Here is an 18,885-nt window from a genome sequence, read left to right as displayed (position 1 = left end):
ATCTGAGTACGGCGCTCAGTCCAACCCAGCCAAAGAAATATCCGCCATGTTGTGTAGTCAGCATTAGTCAGAAATAACACAATACATATTCAGAATGCACTCCCAGGAATCCCAGTTACATAATAAATGTTTGATTTGTTCGATAATGTCCAAATAGCTTTTGTTAGCGCGTTTTGTAAACAAATCCAAAATCACGAAGCGCGTTCACTAGGAGCAGACAATGTCAAAAAGTTCCAATACAGTTAGTAGAAACATGTCAAACGATGTATAGCATCAATCTTTAGGATGTTTTTAACATAAATCTTCAATAATGTTCTAACCGGAGAATTATTTTGTCTGTAGAAAAGCAATGGAACGCGAGCTAACTCTCATGACCGCGCGTCACGAGCCCGTGGCACTCTGCCAGACCACTGACTCAAACAGCCCTTATGAGCCCCTCCTTTACAGTAGAAGCCTCAAACAAGTTTCTAAAGACTGTTGACATCTACTGGAAGCCTTAGTGGGATATTGGTCATGTTGCACTTCCTATCTTCAATAGGGGCTGAGTTGAAAAACTACAAACCTCAGATTTCCCACTTCCTGGTTGGATTCTTTTCAGGTTTTTGCTTGCCATATGACTTCTGTTATACTCAGACATCATTCAAACAGATTTAGAAACTTCAGTGTTTTCTATCGAAATATACCAATTATATGTATATTCTAGCTTTTATGGCTGAGTCGCAGGAGGTTTACTCTGGGCACCTTATTCATCCAAACTACTCAATACTGCCCCCCAGTCACCAGGAAGTTGACAGCTTCTACCCCAAGCCATAAGACTTCTTAACCTCTTGATTCTAGCCATTCCGGATCCGAGATCGTGAATACAGCGCAACGAGGAGACTCTCAGTTAGATAGCAAAGGTTCAGTTTTTACAAAAATATTATTTGTGTAGGACAAATCGCTCTGTTTAGTTCATCACGTTTGGCTACGAAAAAAACCTGTATCCAGGAGTGTAATTCTCTCCGCAAGCTCATTAGCATAACGCAACGTTAACTATTCATGAAAATCGCAAATTAAATAAAATAAATATATTAGCTCTCAAGCTTAGCCTTTTGTTAACAACACTGTCATCTCAGATTTTCAAAATATGCTTTTGAACCATAGCTAAACAAGCATTTGTGTAACAGTATTGATAGCCTAGCATAGCATTAAGCCTGGCATTCAGCATGCAACATTTTCACAAAAACAAGTAAAGCATTCAAATAAAATCATTTACCATTGAAGAACAATGAAGAGACTCTCCGTTAGATAGCAAATGTTCAGTTTTTACAAAAAGATTATTTGTGTAGACAAATCGCTCCGTTTTCTTCATCACGTTTGGGTAAGAAAAACCCCGAAAATTAAGTCATTACATCGCAAACTTTTTTCCACAAATTAACTCCATAATATCGACAGAAACATGGCAAACGTTGTTTAGAATCAATCCTCAAGGTGTTTTTCACATATCTATCGATGATAAATCATTCGTGGCAGTTTAGTTTCTCCTCTGAAGAAATGGAACGCGCATGGACCTAGAGATTACGCAATAATTTCGACGCAGGACACCGGGCGGACACCTGGTAAATGTAGTCTCTTATGGTCAATCTTCCAATGATATGCCTACAAATATGTCACAATGCTGCAGACACCTTGGGGAAATGACAGAAAGGGCAGGCTCATTCCTGGCGCATTCACAGCCATATAAGGAGACATTGGAACACAGCGCCTTCAGAATCTGGGGCATTTCCTGTATGAAATTTAATCTTGGTTTCGCCTGTAGCATTAGTTCTGGGGCACTCACAGATAATATCTTTGCAGTTTTGGAAACGTCAGAGTTGTTTCTTTCCAAAGCTGTCAATTACATGCATAGTCAAGCATCTTTTCGTGACAAAATATCTTGTTTAAAATGGGAACGTTTTTTATCCAAAAATTAAAAGAGCGCCCCCTATCTCGAAGAAGTTAACAGTTAATCAAATACCCCCCCACCCCTTTGTTTCTTTTACGCTACTGCTACTGTTTATTATCAATGCGTATTCACTTCTACCTACATGTACAGTTTAACTTCTTGCGTGGAGCCATGCCGGATCCGGTAGCGTAATCATAGCCTCAAGCTCAATACCATAACGCAACGTTAACTATTCATGAAAATCGCAAATGAAATGAAATTAATATGCTAACTCTCAAGCTTAGCCTTTTGTTAACAACACTGTCATCTCAGATTTTCAAAAATATGCTTCTCAAGCATAGCAAACTAGCATTTGCGTAACAGTACTGATAGCTAGCGTAGCATTTAGCGTTAGCATCAGCAGGAAACATTTTCACAAAAACCAGCAAAAACATTAAAATAAATCATTTACCTTTGAAGAACTTCGGATGTTTTCAATGAGGAGACTCTCAGTTAGATAGCAATGTTCCGTTTTTCCTGAAAGATTTTTTGTGCAGGAGAAATCGGTCCGTTTGGTGCGTCACGTTTGGCTACCAAAAAAAAACGTAAATTCAGTTATCCAAACGCCAAACTTTTTTCCAAATTAACTCCATAATATCGACTGAAACATGGCAAACGTTGTTTAGAACCAATCCTCAAGGTGTTTTTCACATATCTCTTCAATGATGCACACTTCCAGGAACGATACTTCTCTGTCTGTATCGCATGGTAAAATTATTGCCACTGAGAGTTACGCACCAACGTAGACAAAGGACACCGGACGGGCCCCTGGCAAATGTAGTCTCTTATGGCCAATCTTCCAATGATATGCCTACAAATACGTCACAATGCTGCAGACATCTTGGAGGAACGGCAGAGCGCATAAGCTCGTTCTCAGCATATTCGCAGCCATATAAGGAGACAATGGAAAACAGCCTCAAAAATCCTGCTCATTTCCTGTTTGAAGTTGCATCTTGGTTTCGCCTGTAAGATCAGTTCTGGGGCACTCACAGATAATATCTTTGCAGCTTTGAAAACGTCAGTGTTTTCTTTCCAAAGCTGGCAATTATATGCATAGTCGAGCATCTTTTTGTGACAAAATATTGCACTTAAAACGGGCACGTTTTTTTATCCAATAATGAAATAGCGCCCCCCTAGCTTCAACTGGTTAAGTCGGAAGTTTACATACACCTTAGCCAAATACATTTAAACTCAGTTTTTCACAATTCCTGACATTTAATCCTAGTACATTATTACTATCTTAGGTCAGTAAGGATCACAACTTTATTTTTAAAATGTGAAATAATTATAGAATAACAGATTTATTTCAGCTTTTATTTCTTTCATAACATTCCCAGTGGGTCAGAAGTTTACACACATTTGGTAGCATTGCTGTATTTTTTTTTCTCAATTGGGTCAATTGTTTTGGGTAGCCTTCCACAAGCTTCCCACAATAGGTTGGGTGAATTTTGGCCCATTCCTCCTGACAGAGTGTAACGGAGTCAGGTTTGTATGCCTCCTTGCTCACACACACTTTTTCAGTCCTGCCCACAAATGTTCTATAGGGTTGAGGTCAGGGCTTTGTGATGGCCACTCCAATACCTTGACTTTGTTGTCCTGAAGCCATTTTGCCACAACTTTGGAAGTATGCTTGGGGTCATTGTCCATTTGGAAGACCCATTTGCGACCAAGCTTCAACTTGCTGACTGATGTCTTGAGATGTTGCTTCAATATATCCACACAAGTTTCCTGCCTCATGATGCCATCTATTTTTGTGAAGTGCACCAGTCCCTTCTGCAGCAAAGCACCCCCACAACATGATGCTGCCACCCCTGTGCTTCACATTTGGGATGGTGTTCTTCGGCTTGCAAGCCTCCCCCTTTTTCCTCCAAACATAACGATGGTCATTATGGCCAAACAGTTCTATTTTTTGTTTCATCCGTTCAGAGGACATTTCCCCAAAAAGTATGATCTTTGTTCCCATGTGCAGTTGCAAACCGTGGTCCGGCTTTTTATGGTGGTTTTGGAGCAGTGGCTTCTTCCTTGCTGAGCGGCCTTTCAGGTTATGTCGGTATAGGACTTGTTTTACTGTGGATATAGATCCCTTTGTACCTGTTTCCTCCAGCATCTTCACAAGGTCCTTTGCTGTTGTTCTGGGATTGATTTGCACTTTTCACACAAGTAGGTTCATCTGTAGGAGACAGAAAGCGTCTCCTTCCTGAGCGCTATGATGGCTGCGTGGTCCCTTGGTGTTTATACTTGCTTACTGTAGTTTGTACAGAAGAACTTGGCACCTTCAGGCGTTTGGAAATTGCTCCCAAGGATGAACCAGACTTGTGGAGGTCTACAATGAGATCTTGGCTGATATCTTTTGATTTTCCCAATGATGTCAAGCAAAGAACCACTGAGTTTGAAATTAGGTCTTGAAATGCATCCACAGGTACACCTCCAATAGGTTAATTGACATCATTTGAGCCAATCAGAAGCTTCTAAAGCCATGACATTTTCTGTAATTTTCCAATCTGTGTAAAGGCACAGTCAACATAGTGTATGTAATCTTCTGACCCACTGGAATTGTGAGGCAGTGAATTATGAGTGAAATAATCTGTCTGTAAACAATTGTTGGAAAAATTATTTGTGTCAAGTAGATCTCAAACGTGTAGATGTCCTAACAGACTTTCCAAAACTATAGTTGGTTAATAAGAAATTTGTGGAGTGGGTGAAAAACAAGGTGTAATGACTCTAACCTAAGTGTATGTAAACTTCCAACTTCGATTGTACATATTACCTCAATTAGCTTGACTAACCAGTACCCCCACACGTTGACTCAGTAAGTACCCCCTGTATATAGCCTCGTTATTTTATTCTTACTTTTTTACTTAGTAAATATTTTCTAAATTCTTATTTTTCTTTTCTGCATTGTTGGTTAAGGGCTTGTAGGGTAAGCGTTTCACAGTACGATCAGCACGTGACCTATAAGATTTTATTTGACGTTCCAACCCTCTGTCTCTGTGTGTGTGTCCAGGGCAGTAGGGATAACATGAGTGTGGTGTTGGTGACTTTACCGGGAGCTCCCAAGGTGTCTGAACAAGCACTGAAGAAAGAGGAGGAACTGGACAAATACCTGGAGACTCGTGTAGAGGGTGAGAACACGCACATCCTCTCTGAGAGCTTGGTCACACTGCACCGAAGAACAGCTAAAAGCAGAGTGTTTTAGCGAGCCGCCCTATCGCCAGCTGTCTCTGCAGTGTGTTTTAGCCAGCCGCCCTATCGCTAGCGGTCTCTGCAGTGTGTTTTAGCGAGCCGCCTTATCGCTAGCTGTCACTGCAGTGTGTTTTAGCGCGCCGCCCTATCGCTAGCGGTCTCTGCAGTGTGTTTTAGCGAGCCTCCCTATCGCTAGCGGTCTCTGCAGTGTGTTTTAGCCAGCCGCCCTATCTCTAGCTGTCGCTGCAGTGTGTTTTAGCCAGCCGCCCTATCGCTAGCTTTCGCTGCAGTGTGTTTTAGCCAGCCGCCCTATTCGCTAGCTGTCGCTGCAGTGTGTTTTAGCCAGCCGCCCCATCGCTAGCTGTCGCTGCAGTGTGTTTTAGCCAGCCGTCCCATCGCTAGCTGTCGATGCAGTGTGTTTTAGCCAGCCGTCCCATCGCTAGCTGTCGCTGCAGTGTGTTTTAGCCAGCCGTCCCATCGCTAGCTGTCGCTGCAGTGTGTTTTAGCCAGCCGTCCCATCGCTAGCTGTCGCTGCAGTGTGTTTTAGCCAGCCGCCCTATCGCTAGCTGTCGCTGCAGTGTGTTTTAGCCAGCTGCCCTATCGCTAGCTGTCGCTGCAGTGTGTTTTAGCGAACCACGAGCAATGGCTGTTTGCGCCGATTCAACATGTAGAATCTGTTCAAAGGCACCCAGCCGTCCATCTTTCTGTTTCCACTTTAACCCTGTGTCTGTCCATAGACTTGCTGGGTGGCTGTGGAGAAGAGGGGGTTCCTGACCTTGTGTCTGTTCTGAGGTACATCGCCTCTGAGAACATCCCCAACCTACCTCCTGGAGGAGGCCTGGCCAGCAAGTAAATACTATGAACACACACTCACACTGAAGAAATGTACTTCATTGTCCATTTTCTTTTCAGATCAATCTTCACTAATGCACACAAACTATAATGTATAATCTCTGTGTGTATTCAGGCGCAGTGTGATCGAGGCGGTGTACAGCAGGCTGAACCCACACAGAGAAGAGGAAGGGGTGAGTAACTCTCCTTTGACCGCTGACCTCCCACTTCCACAATGATCCACTCCAGCCCAGTCACAACAGCGCCACCCTCTGGGCCAGGGTGTGAATGGGCTTCGAGGACCAAGCGTGATCAAAATGGAGTATTTGATCCAGAGTTGAGACTTTGTTTCACATGACATGAAAACTGCTCCCTGATGTTCCTGCCATGTCCCAACCTTTTAGAAAATCCCACTAAAGTCCAGGACGTCTTAAGAACAGGAACTAGCTATATGGCGTGGTCTAGACTGTCTTTACTGTGTCTGTGTTTTGGGAATTGGGACTCGTAGTGGGGGATTGGAAGGCACTGGTGGCTTCTCTCCTCACTGGACAAAGACGATGTCACTACGGGTAGCTGGCCACAGGGGTAGGGCTAGTATGGTGTGAGAAGCGTTTGTGTGCGTGCGTAAGTGTGCGTCATTTCCGCCTGCACCACCGGGGGCAGTATCGCTCAGTGCTGGAGTAAAGCTCTTGCTGTCTACCGTCTGCCTGGGGAAAATACAGCCCACACGTGAGGAATCCTCCTCCTTAACTGCAGATGACCTCCCTGACTCCCCCTCTCTCTCCCCCACCTTCACCGCCGTCGTCGAGACGCCAGAACCCCCCCACCCCGACGCAGAGAGGACCAAAGAAATGGCTCCTCCAGCTACTCTGGCAGACATCGACCAACCAGATCCTCCGGCGGCTCCGAAAAAGTTTGTCCAAGCAGGCCCCGTCCACGCTCTCAGACACCATAAGGGGACAGATGGAAAGATGAGTGGTCTAAGTCTAGGGGCCGATCATGTATGGACCTCTACCCGACTGAGTGAGAGGAGTTCTCTCCTCTACTGGACTGGTGTTATAAAAGCACAAGTTCCCATAAACCACCTGTCTGTGTCTGTCTTGCTTGCCTGTCTGGTCGGCCATGCGTGAGAGAGAGTCTGTGCGTGCCAGTGTGTGTGTGTGTGTTTGCTAGAATGTGTGTTGAGGTGTGTGTGTGTCCACTTCAGTACTTTAAGATCCTGTTCTACTTCAAAATTCAGGAAAAACACAATGTTTAAAATACAGAAGTTTTTTTAAATCCTTGCTTTTCAAAAGCTTTGTCCCCTATCATTGTTGTATTTCTAAATACTGAGTTGTTGCCCTCATATACTAAGTGCCATATTCTGAGATAAATACAAGGCACAAAATGATGGTTTGTGTGTATGCACGTTTTACTATACTATACGAGTACCAGAAGTCCTCACAACAATAATAAACCAACTAAAATCGAGAGAACTGAGGACATTTTGCTGGTTCTCACTTGTAAAAAGGCTATTGGGGGGGGGGGCGGTGCTGTTCCATTTGTGAACAAATAAAATAATAAAAGTGATCTGATTTAATAATCATACTCAGATCTGTATCTGATTTAATAATCATACTCAGATCTGTATCTGATTTAATAATCATACTCAGATCTGTATCTGATTTGGTTTGTCTCTTGTCTGTCAGATTTGGTCGGTGTCTGACAGTCTTTCTGTTCTGGTATAGAAACACCTTTTCCTGTAAACATTCCATTGTGGGTCTGAAATGGCTCTTCACGTGCTGAATAGTGTACAGTGAATTCCTATTACATAGGCATCCTGGCATTTCTAGCATACTCAGTACAAATGTTATATTCCTGACACAAATCCTATTAAATGGGATGTAGCCTAGTATAAGAATTCAGACACAGCCGGCCTTTCAGTAGTCCACCGTCAGATGAGTCCAAGATGGACTCGTCCCTCACATTCTTAGCTCGGGATCCACGCACACTTCTCAACATCAGTACGTAAATAACATCAGATGTATATTGTATTTCCTATGCCACCTCATAAACACCTTCTCTCTGTCCTCTCTCTTTCTCTCAGTGTGATCTGGAGGACCACTGGTAGTCGTGGTAACGGCGACCCTCGGTCTCCTCCTGTGATTGGTCTAGCCACCCAGAGGGGGAGTTGCCTCCTCCACATGCCCAGTGGACGACGTGCATGTGTGTGAGGACGAACCCACACACACACGCTCTGCTGTTACCTGGGAGGAGTGTGTTTTTGGAGGTGTTGCGCTTTTAAGGACTGATGAAACGTCAGGATGGTAGAAGATGATTTTTACCTTCCAGGTTTTCTGGTGTTTTATTTTATTTTTTTGATGTTGTTGACATTGATCACCCGACTACACACGGACATGAGGACCTGAGGTGTATTTGTTTGTGCGTGTGAAAGAAAGCTTTGAGGCGGGGGACCAGGAACCAGACTGGTTCAATCTGGCTCTTGTCTTGGACCCGAACACACATACATCCTTCAACCTTACACACCACACCCTGCACATGCATGTACCACCTACACACACACACACACACACACACACACACACACACAGAGGAAGGTCCACGTGCTACATGTTGATGGTTATCCAACCCCTCACGACCCCCTCTGCAAAACTCCACCGCTACTGGACAGTTATTGGTTAAAACTGATCCCACCTGACTGCCTCTGATTGGCTCCTGCTGATGGATGGAGATTTGTGATTTTTTTTCCCTCTTGTTTGCTGTCAAGATAAAGGAAGGAGGAGAAAGTGGAGTGCTGAATCCCAAACCAGTTCCTTCCCCCTCGGCCATAGATTTGCGCGTTCGTGCCAGCTATGTGCACACGTTTCCCAAAGCTGAGGGAGTGAAAATATTGTGGGATTAGGGGCTAATTCGACCCTCTGTTACACCTTGATACTTCACAGAAAACTAGTATACCGACACCCAACACGACATGTTTTGGAGTTTGTGTAATTTGATAATTACGCATTTTCACAATTTGTCACACATATTTGTTGTTCTGACGTAATGAATTATAATTCCTTCCAAATGAAATGTTCAATTTACTACGATTTATACTATATATTGAAACAATGGGACATTTCTCAATTAGGATTTCATGCACATTTAATTTATGAACGTGAATTGCATCATGCAAGTCATGTGTGTCCCAAAGTTGGGGTTCATTGATCACTTCGTTCTGCTGAAAATTGTGTGACAATGGAGGGACCTCAGTGAGTTGGTAGATGCAAGGGACTGGTTTGGGATTCAGCAGAGGACTAGAAGTCTCACTTCTCTCGGGTGGGAATGGGCTCACAATGGTGGATTCTGAGGGGGTGGCTTTTGTGTGAAGATCTCATCCTGTGTGATGTCACTGGCTGGACTGAGGGAGGGAGGGAGATCCCGCTCTCTCACCACCTCCCAGCCCTGCCCCCTGATCGAAGCAGGATCAATGGTTAACCTAGTCCCTTTGATCAACAGTCACATGTAGCCGTTTTATTTGACAAATTATTACACAAGTTGAATTCAAATGTCGCTTTTTTTTAAACTAGGAAATATGGATTTTGAGAATATTTAGGAACTTTACCTAAACATTTGATCCTGCTTTGTGACGACATACCCTCTGGTAGACTCAGTTGGCCCCCCAGGCTTCTAGTTTTAAAGGTGCACCCCGCAATGTGACATAACCATACACTGCAGGGCAACTTCCTGGTTACACAATTCATATCTGCCAAAACTGACACTTAATAATCTGTTGCTGTTTTCTTTAAAGCAGAGTGCTGCCCTCACTGTATGACGAAGTCAGACTGTGGCATGTACCTTTTAACCCAGGTAGAGTCCCCAGTGTTAACCCTGTGTTCCTGGTTCGGACTACATCGGTAATGTTTTGTTTTTGCTGTTTGGTTGCACTCACATTTGATTACAGAAAGCGTCTCTATATGAAATAAAATACCTGCCAAGGACCAGTGGCCACAGTCTCTGGGTAGTGTGTATGCCTTACCCTATTTATGTGCTTTCCAATGTTCACTTATTTTTCTGGAAGTGGACACTCATGCCTCTTCATGGAGGGACAATGAATGGAGTGTACACTTCAGGGAGAATCAAACTGCAGACCCCCCCCACCCAATACCCTCTGTTTCTCAATCATCATTTCACCATAATCTCCAATTGAAATCACATCTTTAAGGTGTTCTTAATCTGAGCTGGATTAGGGGATTATGGGCCGTTTGTGTGTTTTGTGGGGAGTTGTTTAATTTTGTGATGGGTTACTCCATCTCCCGGGGTCAGAGGATCTTCAGTTATAAATATTCTTTTTTATTCATCTGTTACTCATGGTAACACACACCAGCGCCTCTCCTAGGGCAGAGGTGTGACTGGACATTGTCCTGCGATTCTTTTGTTTTGTGGACGGTTCTGCATATAGATAGTAAAAGTGTGTGTGTGACTGCATATGATTTCTAGTGGAGTCATTTAGCAGATGAGGTCAGGCCATTGTTAGAGGGATAATCTGCTTTGACTGCTCAGATGGGTTAACACGCTCTGGATTAGAGCAGATTATTATCCGCACAGACACGCCATGCCCCTCCCCTACTGCTGCCCCCCTCCTACCTTACTCCTGTGCCCTCTGTCCCTTCCTCCTCTTCCTATCTCTGTCCATTTTCCTTCCGACCCTCCTTGTTTTCAACTAAATTCTATTCAAGGGCTTTATTGGCATGGGAAAAGCATGTTTACATTGCCAAAGCAAGTGAAGTAGATATATAAAATAACAGTAAACATGACTCAACTCCCTCCTTCTCTCGCCCCTTTCCTTTTTCTCCTGTCCTCTCGCCCCTTTCCTTTTTCTCCTGTCCTCTCTCTTTCCTCAGGTTCTCCTGTCCTCTCTCTTTCCTCAGGTTCTCCTGTCCTCTCTCTTTCCTCAGGTTCTCCTGTCCTCTCTCTTTCCTCAGGTTCTCCTGTCCTCTCTCTTTCCTCAGGTTCTCCTGTCCTCTCTTTTTCCTCAGGTTCTCCTGTCCTCTCTCTTTCCTCAGGTTCTCCTGTCCTCTCTCTTTCCTCAGGTTCTCCTGTCCTCTCTCTTTCCTCAGGTTCTCCTGTCCTTCTCTTCCTCAGGTTCTCCTGTCCGCTCTCTTTCCTCAGGTTCTCCTGTCCTCTCTCTTTCCTCAGGTTCTCCTGTCCTCTCTCTTTCCTCAGGTTCTCCTGTCCTCTCTCTTTCCTCAGGTTCTCCTGTCCGCTCTCTTTCCTCAGGTTCTCCTGTCCGCTCTCTTTCCTCAGGTTCTCCTGTCCGCTCTCTTTCCTCAGGTTCTCCTGTCCGCTCTCTTTCCTCAGGTTCTCCTGTCCGCTCTCTTTCCTCAGGTTCTCTTGCCCTATTTGAGTGTGTTCCTCCAGCTGTTTGTGTTTTTGTCCACACAGTCATTAAAAACAACCTTGTTAATGTGATGTCACCATATTACTGGATAATTATTTAATTAGAGTAAACATCTGCCCAGTTCAATTTACCCACACACACACACACACACACACACACACACACACAGAAGAGGACTTATTTGGGACATATCTATTTATAATCTTATAGTTTTGTGTTAATAGGTGAGTGTTTGTGTTTTTAATTGAGTGGGTACTCATCCACATTGCTCCGGCCAAACACCAGGCCCACTAATGTTTCTTTTCCACTGTGAGGCTGGATTTGATCTCCTCCCTGAAGACTTCTCGAATGTGAACACATTCAAACTGTTCTGATTGGTCCCAGAAACCGATGGGTTGGGCCAGAACAGGTGAGTAAAAGCAGCGTTTAGGAAATAGTTATTGGCTTTGATACTCTAATTGGTCCAATTACTGATGATTTATTAAGTACAAAGGACTTCTACGAGGGCAGTCTGACTGAATGTATTTTTTTACCTTTATTTTACTAGGCAAGTCAGTTAAGAACAAATTCTTATTTTCAAAGACGGCCTAGGAACAGTGGTTTAACTGCCTGTTCAGGGGCAGAACGCCAGATTTGTACCTTGTCAGCTCGGGGGTTTGAACTTGCAACCTTCCGGTTACTTGTCCACCGCTCTAACCACTAGGCTACTCTGCCGTATGTAGAGAGAGATTAGTTATAGTCGCGCCGGTTGAAACTCCGTGTTGAATTCAAAATGTCCTACCGTCATATCTAAGCCAATGACACAAATGCGGATGAAAATTCACAAATGAACTTAATTGGAGGTATGCAACACCCAACACCCATTTCTGCCCAATACAAACCAATGATGTGCTACCTTTTTATGTAGCATTTCTGACAATGCTAAAATCTTTTCAGCCAAGTTCTAAAACCGGGTGCAACTCGGTTGCTACTCAATAGTAGCAGCTAACACCAGTAGGGTGAGAAGCAAACGGTAGCTGGATTTTACTATGGAAGGTTTTTCATATGGCTGCAGTAATGTGTTAACTGCTGACCTGGACACTTCTGCGTAACCCGGGCACAAACAAATAAACTAGCGAACGTCCTTGGCAGCTATCAGAGCCAGTTAGAAACACCAAACTTTGGGAACTTTAGAAAAACTGCAATGCTGCTAATGTATTGTAATGACCTGACTAGATCATAAATGAACAATTGTCCAGACAGAGGCTTGAGTTTGCGAATTGACGGTTTATTGAACCAACTTTACACAGGCTACTGTTTGGGCCGTAGCACACGCCAAATAGATGACAGATAACCCACAATCCAACCGTGACCTTCTCTTGTGAAGCCCAGATGTAAGAGAGAGAGAACAAAGGCTGAACCTGGTCTTAACTTCCAATGCCCAACCCCCCCTCCACGCCACTCCGCCAACCACCAGGATGCCCGGCATCAGAACATTCCAGGCATTCCCGTGATTGGCAGATAGCAGGTTGATTGACATGTCGGACCCCGCGAACACCGGGTACTGGTCAGTACAACACAACCACCTCCTAGCCTAGCACATAACACACAGCTGTCTGTGCGGGTCGCTACACAGCCCCCCCACCACAAAGTCCCTCGTCCCCGAGGGAACAAACAAAGTCTCTGAAGCGACCCGGAGGTCTCCTTTGCCTGCGTGGCCGTGATGGTCGCAGAGTGCCCCTCTGGGAACCAGGGGATGAAGGCAGGGATATGGGGGACAAGGAAGCGGGAACGGGTAATACAGTCCGTGGTTCTGGGGAACCACGCGGTGACACAGGGGGGGAGACAGGGGGAGTGGGCTGTCTGGAGCCTTGTCTGCGGCACCTGAGGGTGGGTGCCTGGAGAATGTCATTGCCAGAGAGGGGAATTGTGGGGGTTCCTGGGGTTTGGGGAGAAGAGGCCCCTCTGTATGGGGCTAACCTGTCCCGGTGCAGTGCCACCTTTCTCCCCTGGGAGGAAGCTGCACCGGTACACAACCTCCCTACCCTCTCCAGGACACTGCAGGGTCCCACCCAGTGACTGTCCAACTTGGGGCATCTGCCTTTTTTTCCTTAGGGGGCTGTAGACCCAGACCAGCTCCCCAGCCACAAAGTGCCTTCCCCGGGTGTGCACGTCATAGTTCCTTTTCTGCCTCACACCTGCATTCACCAGCTGCTCTCTGGCGAAGGTGTGGGCTGTCTCAGGCGGTCCTGGAGTCTCCGGGCATACTCCGGCCCCGGAGGAACATGAGGGCTATCCAGGGGCCGACCAAACGCCATCTCCGCAGGGGTGCGGATCTCTCTCCCAGCATGAGGAGGGCAGGCGTGCAGGAGGTGGAGTCTTGGACAGCGGAGCGGCATGCCATGAGGACCATAGGCAGGTGCTTGTCCCAGTCACGCTGGTGTTTGGAAGAGACGATGGCCAGCTGCTGTCCAAGCGTTTTGTTGAAGCGCTCCACAAGGCCATCACTTTGAGGATGGAGAGGAGTAGTGCGGGTCTTGTGCATACCCAGCCTCTCACACATGGTGGCGAACACACGGGACTCAAAGTTTCTGCCTTTGGTTGCTGTGGATGGACTCTGCAGCTCCAAACCTGCTGAACATCCCCGCTGTCAGGGCGTCGACGATGGTCTCTGCCTCCTGGTCAGGCAGAGCATAGGCCTCGGGCCATTTTGTGAAATAGTCCATGGCCGTGAGCACCCAGCGGTTTCCACTGTCTGTGGTGGGAACGGCCCAACTACATCCACTCCCACCCTCTCCATGGGAGCCCCCACTGGGAACTGTTGGAGCTGAGCATGAGAGCGGCCTGGGGGCCCTTTCTCGCTGTGCAGTTGTCACAGCGGCGACAAAAGTCCTCCACATCCCTCTTGTGCTGCCCCCAGTAGAAGCCCTGACGGAGACGGCGCAGTGTTTTTGTGACCCCAAAGTGTCCAGTCCCCACCCCCCATGAGTACTCTGGAGCACAGCCTCCCGCAATGCTTTGGGACCACCACCTGCCACCTCTCCCGTAGCTGACTCCTTCCATGCCCGCTGTAGCACGCCATCAGCCAGCCGCAGTCTCTCAAACTTCGACCACAACCCTTTGGACGCGAGTGAGAGCGCTGTCACCTCTTCCCATGGTGGCCTCACCTGCGCCTCTACCCACTGTAGCACTGGCTGTAGGTCTGTGTCCCGTCCCTGCTGCTGCCGCCATTCAGCCACGTCGACAGTCTGCAGCTCACAGCAGACAGGCCCGCTCGCCCGACACACTGTGGCACAGACACCCTCCTCTGCCCGCAGCTCTCTCTCCCGTCCCTCTCTCCGTTCACAGTGGCGGCAGCCGTCTGCAGTACAGGGCCGACGGGACATGGCGTCGGCGTTGGGTGGCGTGCCCCTGCCCTGTGCACCACCGTGAAGTCATACGGCTGAAGCTCCTCCAACCAGCGTGCCACCTGCCCCTCTGGCTCTCTGAAAGACATGAGCCACTGGAGAGCAGAGTGGTCAGTCCTTACAGTAAAGGGCAGACCACCCAGGTAGTACTTGAAGTGTTTGACGGAAGCCACAACAGCCAAGAGCTCCCGCCGGGTGACACAGTAGCGGCGCTCATGTTTGTCAAATGTTTTGCTGAAGTACGCCACCACTCTCTCCCCCTCTGGCCCCACCTGGGCCAGCACCCCACCCATGCCCACATTGCTCGCGTCTGTGTCCAGGATAAAGGGCAAGGTGAGGTCAGGGGGGGCGAGCACGGGGGCCTCGATCAGTGCACGTTTGAGGGTGTTGAACGCCTCCTCACACTCCACTGTCCAAGTGAAAGCCTTGTCCTTCGGCAGCAGGCGGTTCAGTGGAGCAGCAACGCTTGAGAAGCCCCGTACAAACCTCCTGTAGTACGAGGCCAGGCCCAGGAAGCTCTTCAGCTGACGCTGGTCGGTGGGGGTGGGCCAGTCTCTGACAGCCCCTACCTTGTCCTCCATGGTGCTGATCCCCTCCTTCCCACTCGGTGGCCCAAGAAGGACACCTCTCTCCTCATGAAGTGGCACTTCTCGGGGTGGAGCTTCAGACCTGCGGCAGCCACCCTCTCCAGCACACGCCGTAGCGCCCCCAGGGCTGACTGGAAGGAGCTGCCATGGGCCAGGATGTCATCGAGGTATACCAGACACTGCTGTCGGGGATGCCATCCAGCACCCTGTCCATCAAACGCTCAAAAGTAGCTGGAGCGTTGCACAGGCCAAAGCACAGGACCTTGAACTGCCAGTGTCCTCTGTTAGTGGAGAACGCAGTTTTGGCTCTGGCCTCTGGGGAGAGGGGCACCTGCCAGTAGCCACTGCGGAGGTCTAGTGAGGAGAACCAGGAGGACCCCTAACCAGGTCCAGCGACTCATCGATACGTGGTATGGGGTATGAGTCCTTCCTGGTTACCTCATTCAGCCGCCTGTAGTCCGCACAGAACCTCAGCTTGCCCCCTTCTTCGGAACCATGACGACTGGCGCCGCCCAGGGGCTGTCTGAGGGCTCAATGAAGTCTGCCCGCTGCATCTCCAACACAGCCTTGTCTGCCGCCTCCTGGCGTGCCAGCGGGATACGGCGGGGACGCATCTTGATGGGTCGAGCATCACCTGTGTCGATCTCATGCTGCACCAGAAGAGTCTGACCCACCTCTTCCTCACTCAACGCAAAGCTGTCTCTGAATTCAAACAGCAACTGCCACAACCGTTCCTGCTGCTCAGGGTCAAGACCAACACAGTTCCTCCCCATATCTCCCTCACTGCAGACAGTGTCCTCTCCTCTCCCATCTGGGGTAGCTGGGCTGGGGGTGCGGCCCGGCTCACAGAGGGCTGTGTCATGGAGGTAGCTGGGGGAATGTAACACACCGCCGTAGGTGACAGGGGACTGGGGAAAAGTCACACACAGCTGTGGGGAGGGGCGCAGCCATGAGTCTCTGCTGCTTTAACTGTTGGAGTAAAGGGTTTGTTGGGTTGAGTGAATGTGACATTAGGGGGGCCATGGTGACTTCCGTCCCTCCCTGGAAGCTCAGTGTGCCCCTATTTAGGTCTAACTGGCAGCCTGTGCTCCTAAGAAAGTCCAACCCCAGGATACAAGGGTCCTGCACAGCCGCCACCCACACAGGATGACGCACAGTCCTGCCCCTACTGTCAGAGTCATTATTCCCTTCCCTTTCATGGGTGACAGCTCACCTGTGACTGTGCGGAGCTGCACAGTTGTAGGCTCACACTGAGTCCAACCTGGCACAATATCTGGCCTCACCAGGGTTACTGTGGACCCAGTGTCCACCAGGGCGGAGCAGGGCACCCCTCCACAGTGACAGGGACATGACAAAAGTCCCCAACACAGGTCCGGCCCACCACAACAACAGGCTCCCTCCGCTTGCCCTCGTCTGCTTCTGGGGGAAGTGGAGCCTTGCTTCCCCGTCTGTGCCGGTGGGCTCCTCCTGAAGATGATGGTGGTTGGGATAGAAAGCCAGGGTCCGCACTACCCGGTCTATGCGGACCCCGAGCCGTTTCCCCTGAGCTCTGGGGGACATGGGGCAATAACGGCGCAGATGGCCTGGCTGGCCACAACCCCAGCAGACCCTGGGACCAGGGCTTGTGTTTCGTGCCGCCTGTAGGGACACAGCCCGAATGAGTTCTGTCATTTCGGCCACCCAAGCAGGCTTTTCCGGCTCCGGGCTGCTCTGCCCCCCAGCTCGCACAGAGGGTGTGTCTCCCTGCACCCCCACCAAAGCCCCAGCTGAAGCCCCAGCCCACACCAGCTCCTTCTCCAAAGCCATCTCCAAGGCTGTCTGCAATGACTCAGGATGAGCCAGCTGGGTCTGTATGCGCAGCTCCGTAGGGGAGAGCGCCTGTATGAACTGGTCCCGTGCTAGCTCGCTCTGCACGGAGGGGGCATGTGAGCATATGCCCGCCGAGAGAGGCTCTCAATGTCATTAGCTAGCACCCGTAGAGGCTCTCCAGGCTGCCTGCGTCTATTCCTCAGTTCGGAGCGCAGTAGCCGGGCTGTACACACTGTCCATAGCGCCGCCTCAGTGCTCCCACTAGAGCACCATAATCATGCCTGTCCTCGGGGCTAATCAATATCAAACAGGACAGAGCTTCATCCGTGAGGCATAAAGCCAACTGCAGTGCCCTTTCTTCATCCGACCACCCCTAAAATGAGCTAACAGTTCAAACTGAGCATGAAAAGCTTCCCAATCCGCCTTACCGGAATACTTGGGGTCTTAACAGATACGGACGCAGCCGGGAACTGGGCGCCGCCATGTTTGTTTACATCCTGAGCCCCAGATTCCTCGTCACGCCGCGTCGACGCCGCCACTTCGGTCCGCCCACCAGAATCCGCGCGAAATACACTCGACGAAGCACTCATGCCCGCTTCAGCCACCATCACTCTAACGTCCTCCCTCAAGCGGCCTCTGCGCTCCGACGCCCTGGCGATCTCCTCAGACAGAACCCCGACGTCCATTCACACGCACCTCCTTGGCCATAATCGTCCCCTACCTCCACCTTCACTTTCGGATTCCCTCGAAGCATTTTCAATCCCGTTCTCACCTACGGTAGCTAGCCACATAAGTCAGCTAGCTAGCTGGCTAACTTGTATCAACGTTTTTACTTCTGACACCAATGTAATGACCTGACTAGATCATAAATGAACAATTGTCCAGACAGAGGCTTGAGTGTGCGAATTGACGGTTTATTGAACCAACTTTACACAGGCTACTGTTTGGGCCGTAGCACACGCCAAATAGATGACAGATAACCCACAAGCCAATCGTGACCTTCTCTTGTGAAGCCCAGACGTAAAGAGAGAGAGAACAAAGGCTGAACCTGGTCTTAACTTCCAATGCCCAACCCCCCTCCACGCCACTCCGCCAACCACCAGGATGCCCGGCATCAGAACATTCCAGGCATTCCCGTGATTGGCAGATAGAAGGTTGATTGACATGTCGGACCCCGCGAACACCGGGTACTGGTCAGTACAACACAACCACCTCCTAGCCTAGCACATAACACACAGCTGTCTGTGCGGGTCGCTACAGTATAATACACGCACACACCAGAACAGACGTGTCGCTTATGGAAAACCCAGAGCAAATTATATCCCTTAATTTATGTGAGAATTCAGTACACTCCTTCCTTTTTCAATTACATTTTCTTGTCATTATAATCCAACTTTACACTGACTGATCAGTACAGTGTCAAGTTACTTTTTAATGTGTTCCTGAAGTCGCCATCCACCCAGTAAAAAGTAGCAGGGCTGTGGGTTAAACACGAAGCACCCAGATAAAACATCACTATGTTCATTGCTTGCGCGACCTGTGCAGTCAGAAGACAATGCCATCCATGCTTGCTAACTTGTTTCCAACACAACTGTGTTAGACAGACAAGTAAGCGAAATAAACAGAGTAAATGAACAAACACATTTTGTAACTGTCGTCACCAGACTGTCCATTTCAATAGTGTCAAGTTGACGTACACTTTATATACAAAAGTATGTGGACACCCCTTCAAGTTAGTGGATTTGG

General features: G+C 48.3%; 1 protein-coding gene across 2 annotated transcripts in view; it reads left to right on the top strand.

Annotated features, from left to right (window-relative positions):
• Nucleotides 1-9,965, top strand: part of LOC115120772 (protein phosphatase 1B-like) — a 35,317-nt gene extending 25,352 nt beyond the window's left edge. For both annotated transcript variants that reach the window (XM_029649747.2, XM_029649746.2), the window contains exons 5-8: nucleotides 4,968-5,085; nucleotides 5,884-5,995; nucleotides 6,114-6,171; nucleotides 8,064-9,965. In XM_029649747.2, the coding sequence (XP_029505607.1) occupies nucleotides 4,968-5,085; nucleotides 5,884-5,995; nucleotides 6,114-6,171; nucleotides 8,064-8,087 (312 nt within the window). In that variant the 3' untranslated portion in view covers nucleotides 8,088-9,965. The remainder of the gene's footprint in view (nucleotides 1-4,967; nucleotides 5,086-5,883; nucleotides 5,996-6,113; nucleotides 6,172-8,063) is intronic.
• The last annotated feature ends 8,920 nt before the right edge of the window (nucleotides 9,966-18,885 follow it).

This window comes from Oncorhynchus nerka, linkage group LG23, assembly GCF_034236695.1.
Source record: "Oncorhynchus nerka isolate Pitt River linkage group LG23, Oner_Uvic_2.0, whole genome shotgun sequence".
NCBI classification, from domain to species: Eukaryota; Metazoa; Chordata; class Actinopteri; order Salmoniformes; family Salmonidae; genus Oncorhynchus; species Oncorhynchus nerka.
Note: the sequence above shows the minus strand (reverse complement) of the source record. Positions and strands in the feature narration are given on the sequence as shown.